Here is a 22,583-nt window from a genome sequence, read left to right as displayed (position 1 = left end):
TTAGATTATGACCACTTATTCTAACATTTCTCCTCATTTGATTATTGTCAAGGAAGAATACTACTTTTTTTGCTTTTTAGCTAAACATGACAGTTAAATAGGCATTTAACCTTTTCTGTGCCAGCCCCTGCAGCTGCCCCTGGGGAGAACCTATGCATGTAGATAACACTTTAAATGTGTGTATATATATATATATACATATATACACAAACACACACACAAATATATATATATATGTATAACTATACAGTATATATACATTGATCTCAATGGACAAACATGGGTTTAAAAGTTATATTACTATATATATATATATATATATATATATATATATATAAGTATATTAAAGTGCCATATACAGAGCTGTTCATCTTGTATAGTGTATCTTTCGTGTATATATAGTGTGTGTGTATATATATATAGTGTGTGTGTGTATATATATATATAGTGTGTGTATATATATATATATAGTGTGTGTATATATATATATATATCGTGTGTATATACATATATAGTGTATATATGTGAGACCCATTATACATGTTCTGTTTGTAAAAGTTTGAAGTCACGGAATGCCCCTGTACTTGTTTTCCCCGCAGGTCTCGGAATCGCCGTCTCTTTCAGCGCAGCTTCGCTCGGATTCCCAGCTTAGTGAAAAGTTCGCTTTTAGTGCATTGCGCGTATCCGTACCTGCGAGACTATCCGAGACGGAACACGGTGGTCTCACAACCTCCAGGACTGTACAGTCCGGCCCCAGTGTGTGTGTCTGGCCGCGGGGATCGTTGCCCGGCAGGTGCCTGCCGGTGTGTGCCGAGACGCAGTACGGATCTACTTGCAGGTTACTGCACCGTCTCCCGGGCGGAAATCTTGCAGGACTCTCCGTTCCCTGGAAACCGATGACTCCTTCCAAGCCACGGAACCCCCGAGCTGTCCGCTTCCAGCCAATCAATGCATTGCACCATTTAACCCTTGGAGTGCAGCGCTGCTGTGCGACACGTTACAGCATTGTGACTTAGCCTGACCCGATTGGGAAGGGGGGGGTATTACCCCCCACAGGGGTTATATAAAGTATCTGTGTACAACGATCAGTCCCGTCAGACCTGCGGTAATTGGAATTTACTGTTCTCAGCATTGTTTTGCTGACAGATAAGATCGATGTATGTTTAAATTCCCTCATTGTATTTCCTCTACCACTTCTGTTGTGAGGCTGTTCCACTTATACACCACCTTCTCAATTTCGTTAAATCTAAGGCTCTTATCCCCAGTCTGGCCCTTTTCCATTACTTGTAAATAGATATTAATACATCTTATTTTTTTAGATGTATACATTTTTTTCTCATTATAGCTACATTTAGTTTTTTTCTGTTAATGTCCAATCATTCGGTACGGTTTATAATCACATCAAATACGGATCACAATTTGGAAATTGTCTCTAATGCTTTAAATAAAGTTTGTTTTTCTAACGCATGGCTCTGAAAAGTAGTTTTTGGCTATGAAATCTAACAGTAACTGTGGATAAAAAGCAGTCAGCCTAACCGTAACCATGGTGAACTGAATATAGTTTTGTTTTATTAGAAAGATGAGGATTTTGAACTTTTAGGTCATATAGTATCTAACACCTAAAGATTAATAAAAGTCTCAAATGTCCAAGGAGGGACTCTATAGTCATGAGTAGGGGAGGGCTGGCACCTTCTCGCCCGGGGTGCATGTAACATGTCCTCCACTGTTACTAACATACAAATGCACACACACACACGCTAACACACGCTTACACACCCACTCCAACACACAACTACCGCATTACGTTCCGTTGGATGACCCCACCGTGTACCATGTCCATGAATTGGACTGGCCTGCCCATAGGGGGCAGCAGCGGGCAGCAGGTGTGCGCCCTCCCCTGGGGTAGGGGGTAATCTATGAATATGGAGCCAGGGTTGGATATTATAGACAGAAGAATTTGGGCTCTTTGACGCAGTATTGAAAATGACTAAATGTTTAGTAATTTGATTGCAAAGACATTATTTTGGGAATGTGGGAGAAATACGGTAAAACGCTACTATATGTAGTAAATATATGTAGAAAAATATACACTAATAGAAATGAACTTATTGGTCAACATTTCAAAGAACAAAAATATGCAAGCAGGCGAAAACGGACTAGGGGGAACAAGGTGGTCCTGGCACTTTAAGGCCAGCGGCTAACCTGAGTGCGTCGACGGCCGGATAGGACAGGATGCAGGTTTCTACGCTCATGTAGCGAGTTACCCCGTGTTCCTGTCTCCTTGTACCGGTTCAAAATAGTTTAAAAAAGGCCCTTCCGACCTGCACCGTAACAGATCCAGGTTGGAAGGGCTCTTTCTAAACTATTTTGAACCACTACGAGGAGACAGGAACATATCGGGTGTGGAACCGCACATCAGCCAGACAGCAAGCTGCAGGAGCGGTGACAGGTAAGTGGGGGTGGGTGGGGGTATGTATGTATGCATGTATGTATGTACATGTGTTTGTATTTATGCATAGCTGTGTGCTTGTGTGTGAGCATGGATGTGTACTTGAGTGTGTGTGTGTATGAGCATGGATGTGTTATTGTGTATAAAAGCGGGGTGAGATGGAGTGTGTGTTAGTGAGTATGAGTAAGTGTGTGTACATATGTTGTATGTTGGAAGGAGGGGCAAAGAAGGCACAGATTAGTTGTTTGGGGGAAATGATGGCACAGACCAACTGTTGAAGTTGGGGCCCCCGGGGCAACTTTCGCACCAGGTCCCCTATGGTTTCTAGTTTCACCCCTGAAAGGGACTTGTTCCTGGGGTCTCTCCTGCATTCTTTCTAAGCTGTCTCTCTCTACTCCCAGGGTAGAGCTGGCATTTACGATCAGCTTGGGTTACCCACCTTCTCTTTAATTATGCAGATTCCAGGGTATGGATAACGTGAGGGAGCGAAACCCCGATTAGCCTTTTAGATCAGCCAGGCATGCAGACGAAGAAGCTGGAGAGGATGCCATAAACGATACACAATATCCTGGCTCAGGTTGTGTAAAGACACACGTGGATGAGGAGGCCCAGCTCTGCGGGAAGCCTCCATCCGCCCTCCTACTGCATGGCATATAACGTAACCAGCTGTATACGGTACGGGTGCTCTTCTGCCTACAGGGAACACTTCTTTAAAAGGTCTAATTTCTACTACTGCTACACGGGGGGAAGCATGGCATTGTTGCCTTTCACAATTTTTTCAGGGAATGCTTAATTGTCATGTGAGACAAAAACAGATATCGATTGGCTGTATCTACAGAAATTACCATTTTTGCATCGGCAAGGCTAAAATCCATGTCAGTGAACAGGAGATCAGGCAAAACGATAGCCAGGTCTACCCTCGGACAGCTGGGGCCGAAATATGATCGAGAGCAGTGTTAAAAAAAGTTTCAATTTTTTTTAAGTGTATATATATATATATATATATATATATATATATATATAACATACAAACTCTCCTTGTATCTATGTAATAAGAAACTTTTCCCACCCCCCACAAAGCTCCCCAGTTACCTTAAAAAATCATAAAAACATATAAATATAAAACATATATTAAAAGAAATACCGTGGGTTCACACATTTGAATTAACTAACTCAGGGAAAAAAAGTTTACATTTTGGAGGGGTTTTTTATATTTGCGACCGCTATTAAAGTTAGAGTCCCACCATGAAAAAAACCTGGAGGAAGCGGTGAGCGGCTTGGAATACATAATAAATGGGACAAAATGGATGATAAAAATTGGGCTTATAGAGTGGCTTCCAAATCAGGGCAAATTAATGAATATATTTTTGTATTTTCCCCATTGGCTTGAGCTGTAATTTATGTACATGTAAGACTGAACTAAATAGTTGAAAAAATATTTTTTGCCATTTTTAAAAATTTTAATCATGCAAAATAATATCTTACGTATGTGAATATAATTTAGAAAGAAAGCCTTATTGTGCTTTATATATATATATATATCATTTGTGTGGATACACTAACTGTGAAATAATATAATATAGTGCAAAATGTAAACTCTGTATTCAATACAAAACACATATCATAGTGATATATTGATCTCTTTTATTATTAAATGACTATTAGATCATCTTCTTCCAGTGGCAATGCCTTCTACACTAGAATAAAGTGCTTTAGTCATGTGGCGACATTTCTGCTGCTGCTGCTGCTGCTGGTTATAAACACGATTGTGACTCGCAGGGCTGCAGTGCTCCCGTGACACTCATCTAGTGAGGAGGATTTTTTCCACAGCTGAGCCGAGGCCGGTAATGACACATCTGTATACGCGCCCTCGGGGCTCACTACACATCTACCCAGCCGCGCATAAAACACCTGGCACTAGAACACGCCTACATCCTTCAGCTGTCCAATCAGCGCCCTCGGACTTAGCGTCATACCCGGAAGTAAGGACCCTCTACCCCTGTGCTGTCATGGCAACTGGGCTAGTAAGGTGAGCTGCCTGAAGGGACTTCTCCGGGCCTGGTGAGGAAAGTTTCCGTGCGGCTACACCGGTCACCTATGAGCCATGAACGCCGAGCCTCACGTTTCCAGTGTGCCCCAGCAACCGGAGAGTGACGGCGATAACGGTAAGAAAGCGTATAGGGTTTATACGAGGGTCTGCCTCCTAACCCCCCAGCTACAACAATGGGCCCAAAACAAACCTTTAACTGCAAACAGCGCATGGTTATAACGCGTACATGTTTACCCCTGACTCTAGTTCTGTGGCAGGTCGAGACTTGTCGTGACATATCCTCATACTCTCAAATGTTACTTTATTTATTTGCAATTTCTTTTCTGAGGAAGGCTGTCCCTGACACCCGAATTCCCGGTGTCTTCCCTCAGTTCTCTTTATATACATCCACACCCAGGTGACCCACTCCCTCGGCTACTTCAGGATATTGTTTGAAGCTCTGAAATCTAATGTTTATTATTGTATGTTCGTGGAATACGCTTCCCGTGTCTAGGAGGCTACTAGCCACTTGACATAATAATCTTGTTCAATTATAGAGAATGCAACTCAAGATAATGTATGTAGGTTGCCATGTGTTTAACAATTGTAGAGATAAACTTACACCCTTATCTAAAGTATTTTTTGTTTGTTTCTGTATATGTAATATAGTAAAGTTTTACCTTTACTGAGAAGGTGGTGGATAAGTGGAACAGCTACCCAGGATAAGTGGCAGAGTTTAACAGTTATCTTAAATATGAGTGGAACAGAGTAAGATCTGGATCTTTACATCAGATTAGATGGGGCTGAATTATTCTTGCTATTATACCTGCTGTCAGATTCTGTTTTTTTTGTTGTTTTTTTTACATAAAATGATATCTTTGTATATATTTTTGCTTTCCCTGCGTAAGACGCTTGGCCTCCAAAAATGTACGATTACGTTGTGTGTGCGCAGTTACCTAGAGGACATTGTGCTGCCCGTAACAATGCATGATGTATATGTTAGAAATATATTACAAATAAATTGCGATATGTATTAGCTGAGGGAATGCTTACGTTTAGCTGCTGCAAAGTGAACTATATAAAAATAAAAAATCTATTTAAATTTTGTGACAGGTCCACTGCTTTCTGTATTATTTAATAGATCTGTAACAATTTCACAATATTTCTTTGTATTATAGTAATATTTGGTCTAGTAAAGAAGTATTTGTGATCGTTACCAGTACAATGTCCGTAATATTATATATCTGTTCTATTTATCGAGTGTTGTCTTATCTGTTTCAAAAGAGGCATTTATGAACGGTTATAATGAATTTTTATTTTTTTTTAAATCATAGAATTGAGGCTTCTTACCTTATAAATTTTACATGTATATAGATAATTTTTTTTTATCCTAGATTTTGTTATTCATTTGGAAAGCCAGAGTACATTACATTACATTGTAATGGTTAAATTATTTGACCTTTTAAAAGATGTCCAAAGCTTCTAGTTGCCCGGAACAAACTTGATGCCGGGGAACCCGTTTCGCCATCTCTCCTGCCGCGTTTCCGTGTATCGTTTTACAGAACATCTATTCTAACGCATCTTGTGGTTGGATTGTGATATTTGAGGGAATGCGCTGGGTAAACTTGGTAAACTCTTGTTGCGTTCTTTTATTATGTACCGATAGTTTGTTAAGCGTAAAAAAGAACCCAAAATGGTGAATGATATTATAGGATCTTGTATTGTTCTCTGTAATTTGCAGAAATAAAAACGGAGTTACTGTAAGATTGTTACATGTTCGTTAAAGGGAAAGTCCTTCCCGTTGAGTTCGCCTCCCAGTCGCCGTGCGGTTCAGGGATCTGCGTGAGACATACTCGCTCACTTCCCTGCTAGAGGCTTCCTGATGATCTAGTGAGTGAACGTGTTTTGACAGGAGTGAGTGCTGCTTGCGTGAGCGCTGGAAGACACTGACACATGCTTCCTTTTTAACTTGGCACCCCGTTTGTGCCATTGTTACAGATGCCAGACTGTCGGCAGAAGAGATTTAGAGGCTCTGCGTAATTTTACAAATCGTAAAGTCACCAAAACGTATCTTCTGACATTTCTACCACTGATTGTCTGCTTGGCAGGAAAGCACTCTTGCTTCTCAGTATTATTGCGCTGAATAATTCCCTTCCCGCAGCGTTCGCCGAGCCAGTGCTGGAGCCGACCGGCAGCAAGTATATCACACGCAGGGAGATGTTTGACCAACGGAAGGGGCGTAATGGAAACACGAAAGCTTAGAGATATCATATGTTTTAAAGTGCACATGATGTGTAATATGATGCGTAAATCTAAACATGCTTGTGGCTTCAGAATGTTGAGGCAAAAAAATCGCCACAACATACCAGTCCTCCTTCCTCGTCTTCTTCTATAGTTTGAGGATAACAATACTAGTCTTGTTTTTCACGTTGTTAGAAACTCATACAAAAGTTCAAAAAAGTCTGTCACTTCCGAGACTAATTGGATATCTCATGTCAGGGTGTTGAATTTCATGCTGGAATAAGCTGCTCTGCAGCTCTTGTTAAGTTGGTGACGATGGTTGCTATCTGGCCCGGACTGGGACAAAAAATAGGCCCGGGCATTTAAGCCTGAGCAGCCCATTTTTATTTATTTGTTTATTGTTAAAGCCCACCCTTTATGTACCATCTTTGCATTTACTCACTCATTCACACAAATCATTAATGCAGTCTCACAAATCATTCAAGTAATTCATCCACACATGAATTCATTAATTGTCATACGCATTCACACAATTCATCCACACATTTATTCATACTCATACGCATTCACACTACCCCCTCTCCCCATCTACCCCTTCCCTTCTTATCTGCCCCTTCTCACTATGTACCCCCTTCCCCACTTCTTAATATGTACTATTTTAACTATCTATCCCCTCTCCCTATAGAGAGGCTTTATGATATGAATACCTAAAGAATAATATTTAACAAGGAGGATGTTAAATAAAGTAAACAAAAAAACTCAGATGTTTTAATTTAAACCCGGGGCGGCCGCACACCCCTAAGGCCGGCCTTGGTGGGGGCTTCCTGGCCCCTTAGAGTGGCGGACCCGGTCGCAGTTGCGGCAGGCTTAAGGTCCTGACTGGGCCTATTTTAAGGTAGGGACCTGGAGCTGCAGCTCCATCAGCCCCTAAATCAATCCGGCCCTGCCGCGGCCCGGCCCACCGGACAAATGCCCGGTGTGCCCGATGGCCAGTCCGGGCCTGGTTGCTATGGACGTCATTTAGGAAAGTTTTTAAGTCATTTTGGTAAACTTTTATTGGCTAACTGACGTGTAATGGATTGCAAGCTTTTGAGACTAGATCTCTTCTTCAGGCGTGTTATACACTTGAGACAGACATTGCTTATACATTTAGACAGTATAAATGCTTCTATGTCAAATGTACAATATGCCTGAAGAAGAGACCTAGATGTTCTCAAGAGCTTGCAATCCATCACACATCAGTTAGCCAATAAAGGTATCATCTTTGCTAACTTTCCCTTCTCTTTCTGTGGGTAACACAACAACTCAACACCTTTATCGACAAAGAAGTTTAATGCAGCAGAACAGTTTTGTCTTGATTTGCATCCAGATTTATTGTGATTTTCATCCTGTTCTGTCTTGCTTTACAAATGTATGATATAAAAAGGGAAGGGAATCTGAAAAGTATAAGATAGTTCTGTGTGTCAGGTAGGGGAATTGCTGAAGCCGTGCACTCGGGGCAGATTTCCATGCATGGTATTTTAATTAGTAGCCGGAGGCTATATGGTGTGTATTCTGTGATTTGTTTAGTTCAGCGGTACATATCGTGGAGACCGTACTAACAACAGCGGCTGCAAACTATGTGCATCCTCACAATCAGTGTGTTTCCATGTTTGCAGAGAGTTATGGGAGTTGCAGTTGAGACACTTATTGCCTTCCCCTTACCTGAAAGTATGTCTCTTTTTTGGGGCTAAAATGATGCCATTATGCTGAGAAGTTCCTTATTTTGCTTTAGTTCTGGTGGCTCATTTTGTTTGCACAGGAAAACACTGTATTCATCCTTCAGGTGAGGGAGCTTCCCCGCAGAATGACCGCTGTCACTAGAAAGTAGACGGTTATTTCATCATGTGGGTTGTTTGATGTAAATATTAGTCAATAAACAGTTCTTTTTTGTGTTTTGAAGAAAAAAAGGATTTTCTCAATGTATACCCCTGCACGTTTCAGGTATCCAGCTTCCCCCCGGCTGAACTAGCTGTGTGCAAATGGCATCTGGATGTGAATATTGTGTAATGGGAAGAATGGTTTTCAGTATAGGTTCATGAAACCCTTGAAGGAAAATAAACCTTGAATTAAATGGTATACATACACTTAACCTTAATATTTCACAAATGTTTTTAATATGAGCAGGTAATACACTACTGACCATCACCCAAGTAGCCCTAACAGGCCCATAGATTCTGAATATAAGACCCATACTCATATACTACCCCATTTTGGTAGAAAATGTGAGAATCATATTTGAAATATACAAAACCTAATGTAACAGCTCACACCTTCAGGTTCTCTTATTTCCTGTTGTACATACTTGTCCCTGCTTATCCTCGGCTACCGTATGGGGCCATGTCTTTTGTGTGAATGTCCAGATCTGTATGATAAAGTTGCTTAGCAATATGAAGTGGGTGTTGATGTGAAATATTTTTCTAACTTTCTGGCTTTCTTTTTTTTTTCCAGATGTCTTTCTCCCTGAAGGAAGTGTGGTGCCTGCCAATCAGTTTTTACATGAACTGCCAAGTTACCAGTCTCTTCTGCGCAGGAGACCCTCAAACTATGGAACCATGGAGAGTCGCAGAAGTGTCCGACGTATGACTACGTCGCTGTCCCGTGAGCCAAGTCGCGTGGGCTCGATCCACGAAGAATATAATAATATGCCTCTCCGTGACTATGCGCTTAGCATACAAGAAAAAAGGAAAATCAGGTTTGGGGAATTACTGCTTTATTATTTGTCAGCTGCATGAAAATCAGAGCAACAAATCTGCCAATACATTAAGTACTTTTTGTTTCTGGAAGGACAAAAAACATAACCTATCCTGCTCAGACGATTACATTTCTTTGGTAATAAGAAACTATTAGCAAGCATGGACACGTTATAGCCACTTTATACTACATTGTGTTTAAGTTCAGGAAACATTTGGTTCATAAACATCTGTAGCTTTCATGTTAAATTATATAATGCCAAGCTTGTCACAGGTTGCCTGTAGATATTATCATCTTTTTACTTAATCGGTTTTGTTGTCCGTTTATGAACCTCTTCTATTCGATCTCCTGTGAACTCATGTGATGCACCAAAAACGCAATACCTTCTATCTAATTGTATACCAGTCTGGAGGGAAAAATGTATCATGGATCTTCACATACTCTACTAATATGAATTGTTTTATCTAGGAATATTCAATTGTCACGTTCCCAGTACATTTCAGGATGGAGTCAGTGGAAAGAGAGCAGTCGGAATCAAGTGAGAAAGTTCAAGGATGATTTTGCAGAGTTATTTTCTTACCTAATGCTGTGGCGAAGTAATATCAATAGCATAGAGGGTAAATATGCGAAGGATAAAAAGAATTCATGTTTGTAATAATAGTTGGTTAATTAATGAATGCCCCCCACATATATCTAAATCTTTTCTTAAACAAACATTGCTTATAATGTTTGCACAGTTCCTTAAAAGATTAAGATAAATTCCTTGTTAGTTTATTTCCCTACTCTACAGTGAACAGCGAGCAAAGGGATGCAGCAGGTATGAAAGCAGAATAACTCCAATGGCATCTTTTATAGAAATATGTGCCCTAATTATAATATGTTCTGACTATACTAATGTTTTTTTTCTTTGTTATTCTCTTATGTAAAAAAATAAATAAATCAGATGGTACATGATTAGTTTTTATTTTCCTTTTTTTCCCCCCTAGGAAAATTTGGCACTGGCATTGGGTCTTACTTCTCATTCCTTAGGTTTCTGGTGTTACTGAATCTTGTGATCTTCCTTTTGGTGTTTTGCTTCACTACACTGCCTGTTGCCATTTCCAAGCAAGGAGTTCTCAACAGCAGCCTGGTTGTTCCCACTGGCGTTGGTAAGACTTACAATAAAATAAACCATATTTTCCTGGCATACAGTGGCAGTACCAGTGGGTAATGTTCTTTCCTAGGGACAAGTAGACTCTAAAGAGAGTAAAGAGTTAAATTGCCCAGAGCCCCTCCTCCTTACCCATAAAACCCGGGACCTCTCGAAGAGAATCAGTTCTTTTCTTGTCCCTTTCAGGGACGGACAGGTGGAATCGTCAGGTCCGGACATTTTCGGCAAGCTGGTGAGGCGCACGGGTTGCTGCCTGGGGGTTTCGTTGCCTCCGATTGCTCCCCGGGTGGTGAGCAGAGAGGGGTCGTCCCTCCGTAGCGGTTCGCGTTACGGAGGATGTGGTGAGTCTTCCTTTTGATGTTCAGGAAGCGGGAGCATGCGCAGTTTGGTGGAACGCACGCCCGGGTGTCGTTGCGTTCCACCGAAGATCCGATCGTGCTACTGAGCATGCGCGAGTCGGATCTTCCGGAGGGCGGCAATTTTAAATTGCTTATAATGCGCTTTGCCTGTCTGACTGCTGGAGCTTTCGTCAGTACAGTGCAACCGTGTCACCAGCCCCCCCACACGGTTCAGAGGAGGTTAGGGTAAGATATTTTTTTTTATCTTTGCTCTTTCTTTTCCTCTTCCCTCCAAAAAAAAAATTTTTTTTTATACTTGCTTTTGTTTTATCAGATGTTTAGTCCGGTGCCGTCAGAAAATCCGGATAAGGATAAGAGACCTGCTCCAGCTCCCAAAAAAGCCACTGCTAAAGCTAAGCATTTTACATGTGCTGAATGTGCTACTCCGCTTCCCGATGGCTGCAGGAAAAAATTATGTAACTCCTGCTCTGCTGAACAGCTTGCTTCTGAGAAGCGTAAAGACCTGCAATCGTTCCTTGGGTGGTTCCAGGAAAATTTGGCGCAGACATTTGAGGCGTTTCAGTTCTCCGCGGCTCAGACCCAGGAGAAAGTTAAGAGTGGGTCAGCTCACAAGCGCAAGAGGTCCAGGTCTTCCTCTCCATCTGACCTTTCCTTGGGTGAGATCTCCCGGTCCTCTAAATCCTCATCAAGTGACAGTTCGGAGGATGAGATGGTTTTTCCTCCCCACGACCTCCGTAAATTCACCAAGGAGGTGTCTCGCCTACTCCTGGAGGATGATATAGGAAGAATTAAGGGTTTCCCTGTCCTGCCTAAAGTGGATGACCTTATTGCCAGGGAATGGAAGCACCCTGGGAAGCGAGCTTTCATTTCAAAACAGTTTAAACAGCTGTTCAGGCTTCAAGGGGAATATTCCTGGGATGAGCCCCCCAAAGTGGACGTACAACTGGCCCAGCTCTCTAAAAAGACTACTCTCCCTATTGGTGAGGCGTCCGGGCTTAAAGACCCCATGGACAGGAGAGCGGAAACTTCGTGCAGGCGTATTTTTCAGGCTGCAGGAGCTCAATGTAAGGTGGCGGTATCCAGTGCAGCGGTGGCTAGAGCCCAGCACATGTGGATTCAGATTTTGCAGGATCGTCTGGCGGATGATTCCGACTCGGAGATTTCTAGGCTTTTAAAGAACTTAAAGCTCTCTAACAGTTTTTTTGTGGATTCGGCGCATGAATCTCTGAAGTTATCAGCCAAGAACATGGCTTTGTCTTCTGTGTCGCGCAGAGCCCTGTGGTTACGGTCTTGGACGGCTGATTCCGCCTCAAAAGCGGCTCTCTGTGACTTACCTTTGGAAAAGAAGAAGTTGTTTGGTGCACCTTTGGAAGACCTTATAAAACAGATTTCTGATACTAAGAGAGCCTTACCACAGGATAGAAGACCTAGGTGGAGTCGTAGATATCCATATAGGAACCCGAGGCCTTTTTTCCAATCCGCTAGATCTCAGAATTTTCGTGGGCCCTTTGGAGATAAGAAATTCCAAGACCGGCCGAGAAAGTAGGAGGTCGCCTGCAGCATTTCAGTCTCTCCTGGGAACAGACCACGCAAAATCCGTGGATTCGACGCATTATTTCTCATGGTTACAGGATAGAGTTCTTTCGTCCTCCGGTCCGCCATTTCCAGATTTCATCTTACCCCTTGGTAACAAAGAATTTGACGCTGTTCTCAGAAAGCATGAAGCTTTTGGGAAAGGGAGTTATAGAGCAGGTCCCTGTTCTCCACAGGTTTCAAGGAGTCTATTCCAGGTTATTTCTGGTGCCGAAGCCGGACGGCTCCCTTCGTCCGGTTTTGGACCTAAAGACTGTCAACCGCTGCATTCCCTATCAGCATTTTCGGATGGAGAGTATCGCCTCAGTCACTCAGGTCTTAAAGGAGGGAGATTTGATGGTCACCTTAGACCTAAAGGACGCTTATCTTCATATCCCCATAGCCGAGGCATTCAGGAAGTTTCTGAGATTTGCTCTACGGGTCAATCAGAGGGTGCATCATTATCAATTCAAGGCCCTTCCATTCGGTCTGGCATCTGCCCCACGAGTTTTTACAAAGATTCTTTGTCCGTTGACTTCGCACCTCAGGGAACAGAATATTTCCATCATTCCTTACCTGGACGACTGGCTGATCATGGCAGCTTCCCGGGAAAAATTGTTACTAGATCTGTCCACAACAATGAACTTTTTGGAACAACACGGCTGGTTGATAAACAAGCAAAAATCTTACCTTATCCCTTCTTCCAAGATTCTGTTCCTGGGTTTTTTGGTGGACTCAAGGTCCCTTTGCGTCTATCTTCCACGTCCCAAGCAGATAAAGATAAGACGGGAAATTGCAGCACTTCAAAGGTGTCCAACTTGCTCGGTCAGGAAGGCTATGAGCGTCTTGGGTCTGCTAACTGCTTCCATCCCGGCAGTACCTTGGGCAAGGTGTCAGCTTCGTCCCTTACAGTGGCAGATTCTCTCAAGCTGGTCCAAGCAAGAAGAGGACCTGGATTCGTCCTTCACAATAAGTGGCCAGGTCCTGTCCCACTTAAATTGGTGGAAACAGTCGACCCATCTCACAAGAGGTCTCTCTTTCCGTCCCAGAAGTTGGATCATTCTCACTACAGATGCCTCCGGCCGCGGATGGGGAGCCCATTTAGGTTCCCTTTTTCGAAGAGGAGATTGGGCTCCAGTGGATGCGGCCCGCTCTTCAAATTTCCGAGAGCTGAAGGCTGTTCTTCAGGCACTCCTGGCCTTCAGGCCCTTCATAGAGGGGCAGGCGGTAAAGATCCAATCGGACAACGCATCGGCCGTCGCCTATGTCAACAAACAAGGTGGGACGCGGATACGGAGTCTTCAGATTCTGTGTGCAGTGATTATGGAATGGGCCCAACTTCATTTGTCGGATATTTCGGCGACTCATATCAGAGGCCGCTACAATTTAATCGCAGACGATTTAAGCAGGTCAAAATGGTCTCAGACGGAGTGGTCCTTGACCCCAGAAACATTCTGCACGTTGGTGGCACGTTTCCGTCTTCCGGAAGTGGATTTGATGGCGACTCGTCTAAACCGCAAGGTTCCGGTGTTCGCGTCTCTCAACAGATGGGATTCGCCGCATGTCCTGGACGGTCTGTCCATGGTGTGGAATTTCCGGTTGGCCTACGTCTTCCCGCCGGTGGCTCTGATTCCTCGCGTGCTGCAGAAGATTCGTTTCGACAAGGCCAGGGTTTTGGCCATCCTTCCGTACTGGCCCAACAGGAGTTGGTTTGTCCTCCTCAGGCAGTTGACCGTCTCCTATTGGGAACTGCCGATTTCGTCCCAGCTTCTGGAGAACGTCGTCCTTCCGGATCTTCTTCAGGTCTTCCGTCTGACAGCCTGGCTGTTGCAAGGCTGATTTTGAGTTACCAGGGTCTGGACGAAGATATGTCTAATTTTCTTCTGTCTTCAGTCAGGTCTTCTACTTCCAGAATTTATTTGCGGGTGTGGACCAAGTTCCTCCTGTGGTGCTCCGACAAGAATCGTTCGATTTTCCCTCTGTCCATCAACTCCATCCTTCAGTTTTTGCAAGAGGGTCTGGCTTTGGGCCTTAGTGTCTCGACCCTTAAGGGGCAGATTTCGGCCCTTAGTCATTTTTTTCTCTCGGATTTGGCATCTCACGTGCTTATTAGACGTTTTTTCAAGGCCGCCCTTATTCGTCGTCCTCCTAGGAGGTCTGTTTTTCCATCATGGGATCTTTCCCTTGTTCTTCATGCTCTCTGTTCAGCGCCTTTCGAACCTCTGGAGGAAGTGTCCCTTAAGCTGCTTTCGCTGAAGACGATTTTTCTGGTGGCTATTACCTCGGCTAGGAGAATTGGAGAAATCCAAGCTCTTTCTTCCTCTCCTGAGTTCACCATTTTTCATGAGGATAAGGTTGTTCTACATGTCAAACCCTCATTTCTCCCTAAGGTGATTTCCAGGTCCAGTCTCAATCAGCCCTTGATTCTGCCCACTTTTTTCCCGTCTCCTTCCTCTCCTGAAGAGTCTGCATGGCACACGTTGGATGTAAAACGGGCTTTAGAGATTTATATTGCTCGTACCTCCTCCATCCGTACCTCGGACCAGCTGTTTGTGAATTTTTTCGGGCGCTCGTCCGGGAGAGCGGCTTCGAAATCATCCATTTCCAGGTGGTTGGTGGACGCCATCCGGATGGCATACCAGTCCAATAACCTCACTCTGCAATGGCCCATCAAGGCCCATTCCACGAGGGCCATGGCAACCTCCTGGGCAGAAAAGGCCGCAGCTTCCCCTGAGGACATCTGTAAAGCTGCTACCTGGTCCTCATTCTCCACCTTCGTTCATCATTATCGGCTAGACATCTTCTCCTCCTCTGCGGCGGATTTTGGGCGCAAGGTGCTCCAGGCGGTGGTTTCCTGATGCGTTTTCCCTCCCAATTCCGGGATCTTGCTACATCCCACTGGTACTGCCACTGTATGCCAGGAAAAATGGAAATTTTTTTACTTACCGTAAATTCCTTTTTCCTTAATACAGTGGCAGTACAGGTTTCCCTCCCCTGTTTTGGTGGAATAAACTTATATTTTGGCAAGCATCTTTCTGTGTGTGTCTTGTTACTTACTGATTCTCTTCGAGAGGTCCCGGGTTTTATGGGTAAGGAGGAGGGGCTCTGGGCAATTTAACTCTTTACTCTCTTTAGATTCTACTTGTCCCTAGGAAAGAACATTACCCACTGGTACTGCCACTGTATTAAGGAAAAAGGAATTTACGGTAAGTAAAAAAATTTCCATTTTTTTATTTCTCCCCTTTTAATATTCTAAACTATACTTTGTTTTTGCAGATACTGCATGTACATATTATTCACCGACTGGTCAAGGACTTCTGTATTTCTACAGTAATATAATAGATCTACTCTCGGGGACGGTACGTGCAAAAACATGGCATGTTTTAGTTACTTACTGATATTACTCTACTAAAGGCAAATATTTTCAAGCCATATGTCTAACTTGGGGATCCTTATTCATGCAACCTATTTACTGTGCAATACACCTAATTTGCTGGTGAACATCAGTAAGGGCTGCATTAATTACATGAAAAAAAGTGTGCTGTATATTTTATTTTCGTGGAGAGAAGATGGGTTGTGTGGCCTTCTAAGATAGGGGGTTAAGATGCAGTCTTTTTTTGCAATTGCCCTCATGGTTTGATGTTATGGGATTACTGGGTAACATAAATGCTTAGTATTTTTTTTCTCAATACACTAGTTGCAAATCATTCATAGTAAATATATAACGCACAACTTGTTGCTAATGATATGAACTTTTTTTCTCCCAGGGTTTCCTTGAACTGACATATTTATTCTATGGTTATTATACCATCGATTCCGTCACTGTTTACATCTTTAAGTACAGTTTGCCACTGGCCTATGTGCTGGTGACTATTACCTACCTGCTCTTGAGTATCCTCTGGATAGTTAAAAGGTAAAAAGTCCTATTTTCTGAGTGTCTTTATGTACTGCTGCACATTTATTGATTTACAATAGATAATCTGTTTATTAGATCTGTTGAGTTGGCTCCATCAGCGTGTTTATAATTGTCACTTTTACTTATCTGTACAGACGTAACTGGTAAACTTTTGTGAACATGGGCAGATTCGAGTGTGTGTCTGGGGGCATACTCTGTGTATAAGGCTAAATAAGTATGTTCTGGGCTTTCTTCTTTATGTCCTAAATTTCAAGGAAGAGGCAGGGTTAAGCTGGGTCACATTTGGTCTACCCTGTGGTATAAGCATGACATGCTGAGGGTTCACAGGGTAAGTGTCTGAGTATGTTGGTGTGTGTTTTAGTGTGAGTGCCCCTCCGGAGATCAGGCTTTGGATCAACACTTCTCATGCACTGTAAATATTTTTGATAATTTTGTTAATTGAACATACTTAGCCTAGGTTTTACTGGGTTTAAACTAAACTATTTAGCCATGTTCTTTCCATGTACATAACGACATTTTTATGTTAATAAAAAATGAATCTATTTCAGGGCTGTGACTGGTTTTAAGCAAAGCTTGGTGCATGATTCTGATCGATTTCAAAGTTACTGCAACAAAATATTTGCAGGCTGGGATTTCTGCACCACAGATGAAAACTACGCTCGGTTAAAACACAGCAGTCTACAGCATGAACTGAAAGTAAGTTTACTACTAGGATGTGAGTATTATAGAAAGTAGTTTTAAGTAGGACAAACATGCATTTCAAACATTTTTAGGTGACAGAGCATACTAGTAAAACAAATAATCGGTAACATTGTACTTCCACTGTACTAGCGGTTAACAACTTTCAATGAAAGTGGTATTTGCATAGAATAATTTAGCAGAAGTGGTTAGAACAAAGAACAGAAGTCATTTGAATAAATATATGGGATGAGGATATTAGTGAGGTTTTTAATCAGATAGTAAAGATGACAAAAGGCTAGGTGCGTCATTGTACATCTTTATAAGTTTGGTTTGTAGCACACTAGGTTTGTTCAGGCTTTTTCAAATGTTTATTTGATTTTTCCTTAGGGGGGATTGGGAGGGATAAAGGATACATGTACAACAGCACATGTAAACATCATCAAATGGGAAATACATTTCTCTGGTCAGCATAATCCAGAATAATGCGTATTCTTGACAAGACTTCAATAAGCAAAAAACATAGGCCCCCCACAGACACTTCCGACAAGCATCCCGAATACATCCGAGACTGCAATTCAATTGGACACAGGGAAACCAAGTGGCTGTATATGCCTGCTTACTCCTTATGGAGGTAGCGGATATATTCTCAATCCATCTGACCTCCTCCACCTTGGACATCCAGTCCCTCAAGTTTGGGGGGATGTGCGCTCTGTCATTTTCTTCACTACCAACTATTACGGTATATTGGTTACAAAACATCATCGTCATTATTAGTAGTAGTATTTACTTATTCTGAAACGAAGCAGGTATCCACATACCCTAGGGGAACACATACTACAAGTAGCAATTATTTAGGTGATGGGACCTTAGCGAAGGCCACAGATAACGGTGGTGTTAGGATGGAAGAAAAGGCATACTGGATATATTATTGGATGAGGACCTTTGGTAAAGATCATTACCATTTTGATGGGCAAAAACCAGCTGCACAATCCGGGTTTTGGTTTACCAAACATCGGCACAGAGTACCAATAATCCCACAACTATACTCGGAAAATATATGGTCTATGCTTCATGGTGCCCGTGTATTCATGTATGATCTTAACAAATCCTTTTTTTTTTCTGTTGTTAGACAGACTTGGCAGAGGAAAGAATACGTCAGAGAAAAGAGAAACGAACAAGGGGAGAAACCATTAGGATCTATTTGTTGCGCTTATTTTTAAATATAATTGTCATTGCTGTTTTGGGAGGCTGCTTTTACGCAATCTACTTGGCTACTGTCTATTCACAAGAATACAGTAATAATAATGTAAGTATCAATTCACAGAACCGATGGATTATTAATTGTGAATAGTCTAGTGGGTGTTAGTTTAAGTATGGATTTTTTTTTTCTTTTTCAGGCTATTTTACAGAAAACTGACACCATTAACCTGCTTGTGGAGTATCTACCATCAATAGTAATCACCATAGCAAATTTTATAACACCTGTAATCTTTCAAACAATTGTAGGTTACGAAGATTATGCGCCTGCCTTTGAAATCAGGTTTACACTCATAAGGTACTGTTACTTTTTTCATGAATAAAGCCATTAAAAAGCATAATTTTTTTCCAACGATAGAACATATAATTTTCCACAGTCACGGACCTAGAAAGCAAAATAGGTGTATATATGCATTACTGGTCCACGTTTCCTATCTATCTAAATCTTTTAAATTCAATGTTAAACTATAATGTGTAATTGTTGTCCTGTGATTTTAGGATATAGAACAGCTGTATTTTTGACTGTTTACACAAAACTTTAATCAGGGCTTAACTGTGACACTAAACACGATTCAGCTTCAATAGAGAAGAAGGAAAGGTGGGGGTATCTCCGCCTGGGAACCTCTCAACAATGCAAAAAACTGGTCTGATGTATCGGACATGCTTACTGAGGTGCTTAATTATGATGCATTTTTTTTTGCAAAGTTAAACAAGCTGATTTATAGCAGATTATGTGAAACTCTGAAGCTCCATTACAAGCCTGGGAGAATTGTATGCATACACCTCATAGCTTTAGGTTGAAAGAGTTTTCAGTAACGGGAAATCCCATCGAATTTCAAATGACATCATCGTTTCAACGTGTCAACAAAATAGATATTCTCAGTTTCCCGAGAATTTGAAATGCAATTAATACCACTTGCTGCCTTCCTGAGCTGTTATTATTGTTCTGTTGCCAGAGTCTTTATCCTTCTGTTATCTAAAGCCTGATCTCTCTTCTAGGTGTGTGTTTGTCCGGTTGGCCAGCATTGCTGTACTGCTAATCTCGCTCTGGACTCGCATCACTTCGTGCGAAAGCAAGAACTGCAGCCCTTGTGGATATAACCATACGTTATACCCTGTAAGACTGATTGACCTTTCCTAATATCTTTTCATATGCGTAATCATTCAAGCAGGCAGCATCATTTGCATTTTATTTATAAAGCACGGTTATTGTGAATGAAACCATACACTGCTGATGGAGTGGATAAGCAAAGGCAAAACATGTACTTAAATACTACCGCAATGCGTTAATGACCCCATTTATATTAAATACATTTATTCCAGGCTCAGTTTCCAGAACGTGTCTGAACCAAAGATATGGGATATATTTTTGTCTTCAAAAACAAATGTCTGAGGTTCTGTGAAACGTAATAGGATAAACCTGTGTTCTATTGTTTTATTTACGCTTATCTTTTAAGACCATACTAAATGTTTTTTTTCCCTATTATTGTTCATTTATAATCGCTTACACGGTTTTACAATTAACGGAACTTTTTTTTTTGTATTAACAGTGTTGGGAGTCTAGAGTTGGGCAGGAAATGTACAAGTTGATGATTTTTGACTTTTTAATAATTGCGGCAGTGACAATTTTTGTGGAATTTCCTAGAAAGTACGTATATTGTGTGTATGTGTGTAAAAGTATAAATGTGATGCTGTTGCTGTCCTCTTTCTTCCTCTCAAAGCACTTTGTTTGGAAATAGTGGGGGTGAGTGTATTTATCTTTTTGCTTCTTTATTATAATTTATTGATTTATATGAACGCAGCAATGTAAAATATGTTTCCATTCTATAGGTTGCTAGTCACCTACTGTTCGTGGAAGCCCATTAAGTGGTGGGGGCAGCAAGAATTTGAGATTCCTCAGAATGTGCTGGAGATAGTGTATGGGCAGACAATCTGCTGGATAGGAACATTTTATTCACCCCTCTTGCCGGCCATAGCAACTATAAAGTATTTCATTATCTTTTACATCAAAAAGGTATGTTTGGTGTGTGATGTGTTTTTGATTTAGCTACATTCCAAAACTTTAGTCATATATTCAGGGGATTTTAAACTAAATATGAAAATAAGCAGTGCTGGAACGAGTAATACAGGTTGGTATCTTGTAATTGGACCAGTATAAATAAACATTTAAGTTATTAAATATGGCAGTACGAGCTTTAATACTGGTGGGGTCGCTGAGAAACTGCGATAAATAAACAACCAAAGCTTTTTCTTTGCCTTTTTTTCCTCTTTAGATTAGTCTTATGGAGAACTGCAGGCCTTCAACTAGGCCTTTCCGGGCATCCAGCTCCAACTTCTTCTTCCAGGTGATATTGCTGATAGGTCTTATCTTGGCATGCATACCTGTGGGACTTGGAATCGCATAGTAAGTGTGTCTTTCTGGATGTAATGCAAAAGTGAAGATAATTTCATTATGAATTTTAGTAGAAGCCCAGAATATATTTTTGATAAAGGCTGGGCAGGCCATGCCTTCTTGTAGGATGATTTTTGAATTTATATAGAAAATATATACCTTAGGCAATGTCTTTCTAAAGATGTGATCAATGTAAACTTGGGGCAATAGGTCCACTCTTTGCTCAATAAACCTGTATTGCTACAAACAGAACAGAATGACTACATTGTATGTATAAGGGTGTATAACAATATAGCTTTAAGCTGAAATAAAAATATGCAGTATAGTAATTTGTGTACCTGTGTGTTATTAAACCTGCAGTATACCAGCATCTAAAGCATGCGGGCCGTTCATGAACTTCAACACTTCTTGGGAAATTATCCCAGTTACAATAAACTCATTCCCAGCGGGCCTGCAGAAGACTATCTACGTCATTTTCTCAGAATCATTTGCAGTTCCATTTTTCCTGCTATCTTGGTGAGTTTGTGACCCTGGTTCTTGTTAGTAAATATGTATTGATTTAACAGAGAAGCAGTTGATATTTGGGGACTGTGCAGTATTTACTTATGGTTTATATATAATGGAGGGTTTGGTGACTACTTACGATATATTCGACAGCAAGAGCAGTGAATCCCATGACGCATACAATACATAACAGTTCTGTTCTCTTACAGTCTTGTCATGTTCTACTTCATTGCTCTTGCCGGAGCGCACAAGAAAGTGGTGCAGCAACTCCAAGAACAGTTAACTATGGTAAGTGTGAATGCAGTATGTCTGTGCGACTCATATAATGGTTATGATAAGAGTAAATAGCCACCTCCCTTTCACATTTCCAGACCGCGTATTGAATATTTTTCAAGTTATCGATACTAATGTGTCCCTTTTTATATGTACGTAACACAGTTCAAGGGATGCACTTTATGCAAACATTAAGTTGCATTCTACTGAAATGACTGTTTTTTGAATACATGCAGATCAATAAAACTAGTGTCTACTTAATGTCTCTTATTTATTTCTACACTAAAACAAATATTATTAAAAATGACTTACAATAAATTATATTTTAACTAGATTGTTCATTTAAACCTTAGTTTTTATTATTGCATTTCTTCCAAACTAATGATGATCCAGCGCAGAAATAATCACTTGTTATCTGAGACCACTAACCTCCTTGCCTTATCTAGTAAAAGTAAACGCATATATTCTGTACTTGTGGAGCATAAGAAGCATCAGGTCTTTATTTTCTATGCAGGATGTTTTCTCATAACTTTGAATGCATTTCTTGCTCTGGGAACATGACTCTTCCAGGTGTGCCATGGATGGCGGTGGTCTAGCGCCGCAGGCTGTACTGTTGGGACTCCCTCTACTATTTATTACCGTACATATCAACGGAGCGAGTGGTTATTGTTGACATCATCATTGCAACATCTTACCAAAGACATTTTGTTACATTTTTTCTTCTCCTCTTAGGAAAGCCGAGATAAGCTTTTTCTTATCAGAAGACTGACCGAAGCACACAGCATCAGGGCATAAAGACCCAAAACGCAGCAAAGCACAAGAAAAGTAGATTTGGAGACAAGGCAGCTCACACTGCCATGAGCTGAAAGACTGAAGTCTGTTCTACAGCACAGGTTAAAGGTTGCGTGTTCCTCCCGTGTGTGTGCATGTGTGTGTATAATTATGCTAAACATGTTTGGAAAATATAAGGGACAATACAGATTTTTAATATTTTATTCACTTGTTTTTCTGTAATACACTACATTAA

At 41.4% G+C, this 22,583-nt stretch overlaps 2 protein-coding genes across 2 annotated transcripts in view; one reads left to right on the top strand and one right to left on the bottom strand.

Annotated features, from left to right (window-relative positions):
* Positions 1-4,423, bottom strand: part of LOC149277494 (transmembrane channel-like protein 5) — a 28,545-nt gene extending 24,122 nt beyond the window's left edge. The window contains exon 1 of the mRNA XM_089502838.1: positions 4,382-4,423. Within this exon, the coding sequence (XP_089358964.1) occupies positions 4,382-4,423 (42 nt within the window). The remainder of the gene's footprint in view (positions 1-4,381) is intronic.
* A 130-nt stretch (positions 4,424-4,553) lies between these two features.
* LOC149277493 (transmembrane channel-like protein 7) lies at positions 4,554-22,351 on the top strand. Its single transcript, XM_089502837.1, has 16 exons — positions 4,554-4,614; positions 9,210-9,453; positions 9,921-10,069; positions 10,439-10,600; positions 15,810-15,892; positions 16,301-16,446; positions 16,998-17,145; positions 18,260-18,431; positions 18,538-18,685; positions 19,387-19,504; positions 19,938-20,035; positions 20,218-20,401; positions 20,661-20,791; positions 21,140-21,295; positions 21,493-21,571; positions 22,289-22,351. The coding sequence occupies exons 1-16, from the start codon at positions 4,554-4,556 to the stop codon at positions 22,349-22,351; spliced, it is 2,142 nt and encodes a 713-aa protein (XP_089358963.1).
* Positions 22,352-22,583: the final 232 nt, after the last annotated feature.

The sequence above is a fragment of the Sceloporus occidentalis genome, unplaced genomic scaffold, assembly GCF_023333645.1.
Source record: "Sceloporus occidentalis isolate IW3139 unplaced genomic scaffold, rSceOcc1.0.p SCAF_213, whole genome shotgun sequence".
Taxonomy (NCBI): domain Eukaryota; kingdom Metazoa; phylum Chordata; class Lepidosauria; order Squamata; family Phrynosomatidae; genus Sceloporus; species Sceloporus occidentalis.
The sequence above is the reverse complement of the archived record's forward strand: the minus strand, read 5'-3'. Positions and strand labels throughout refer to the sequence as shown.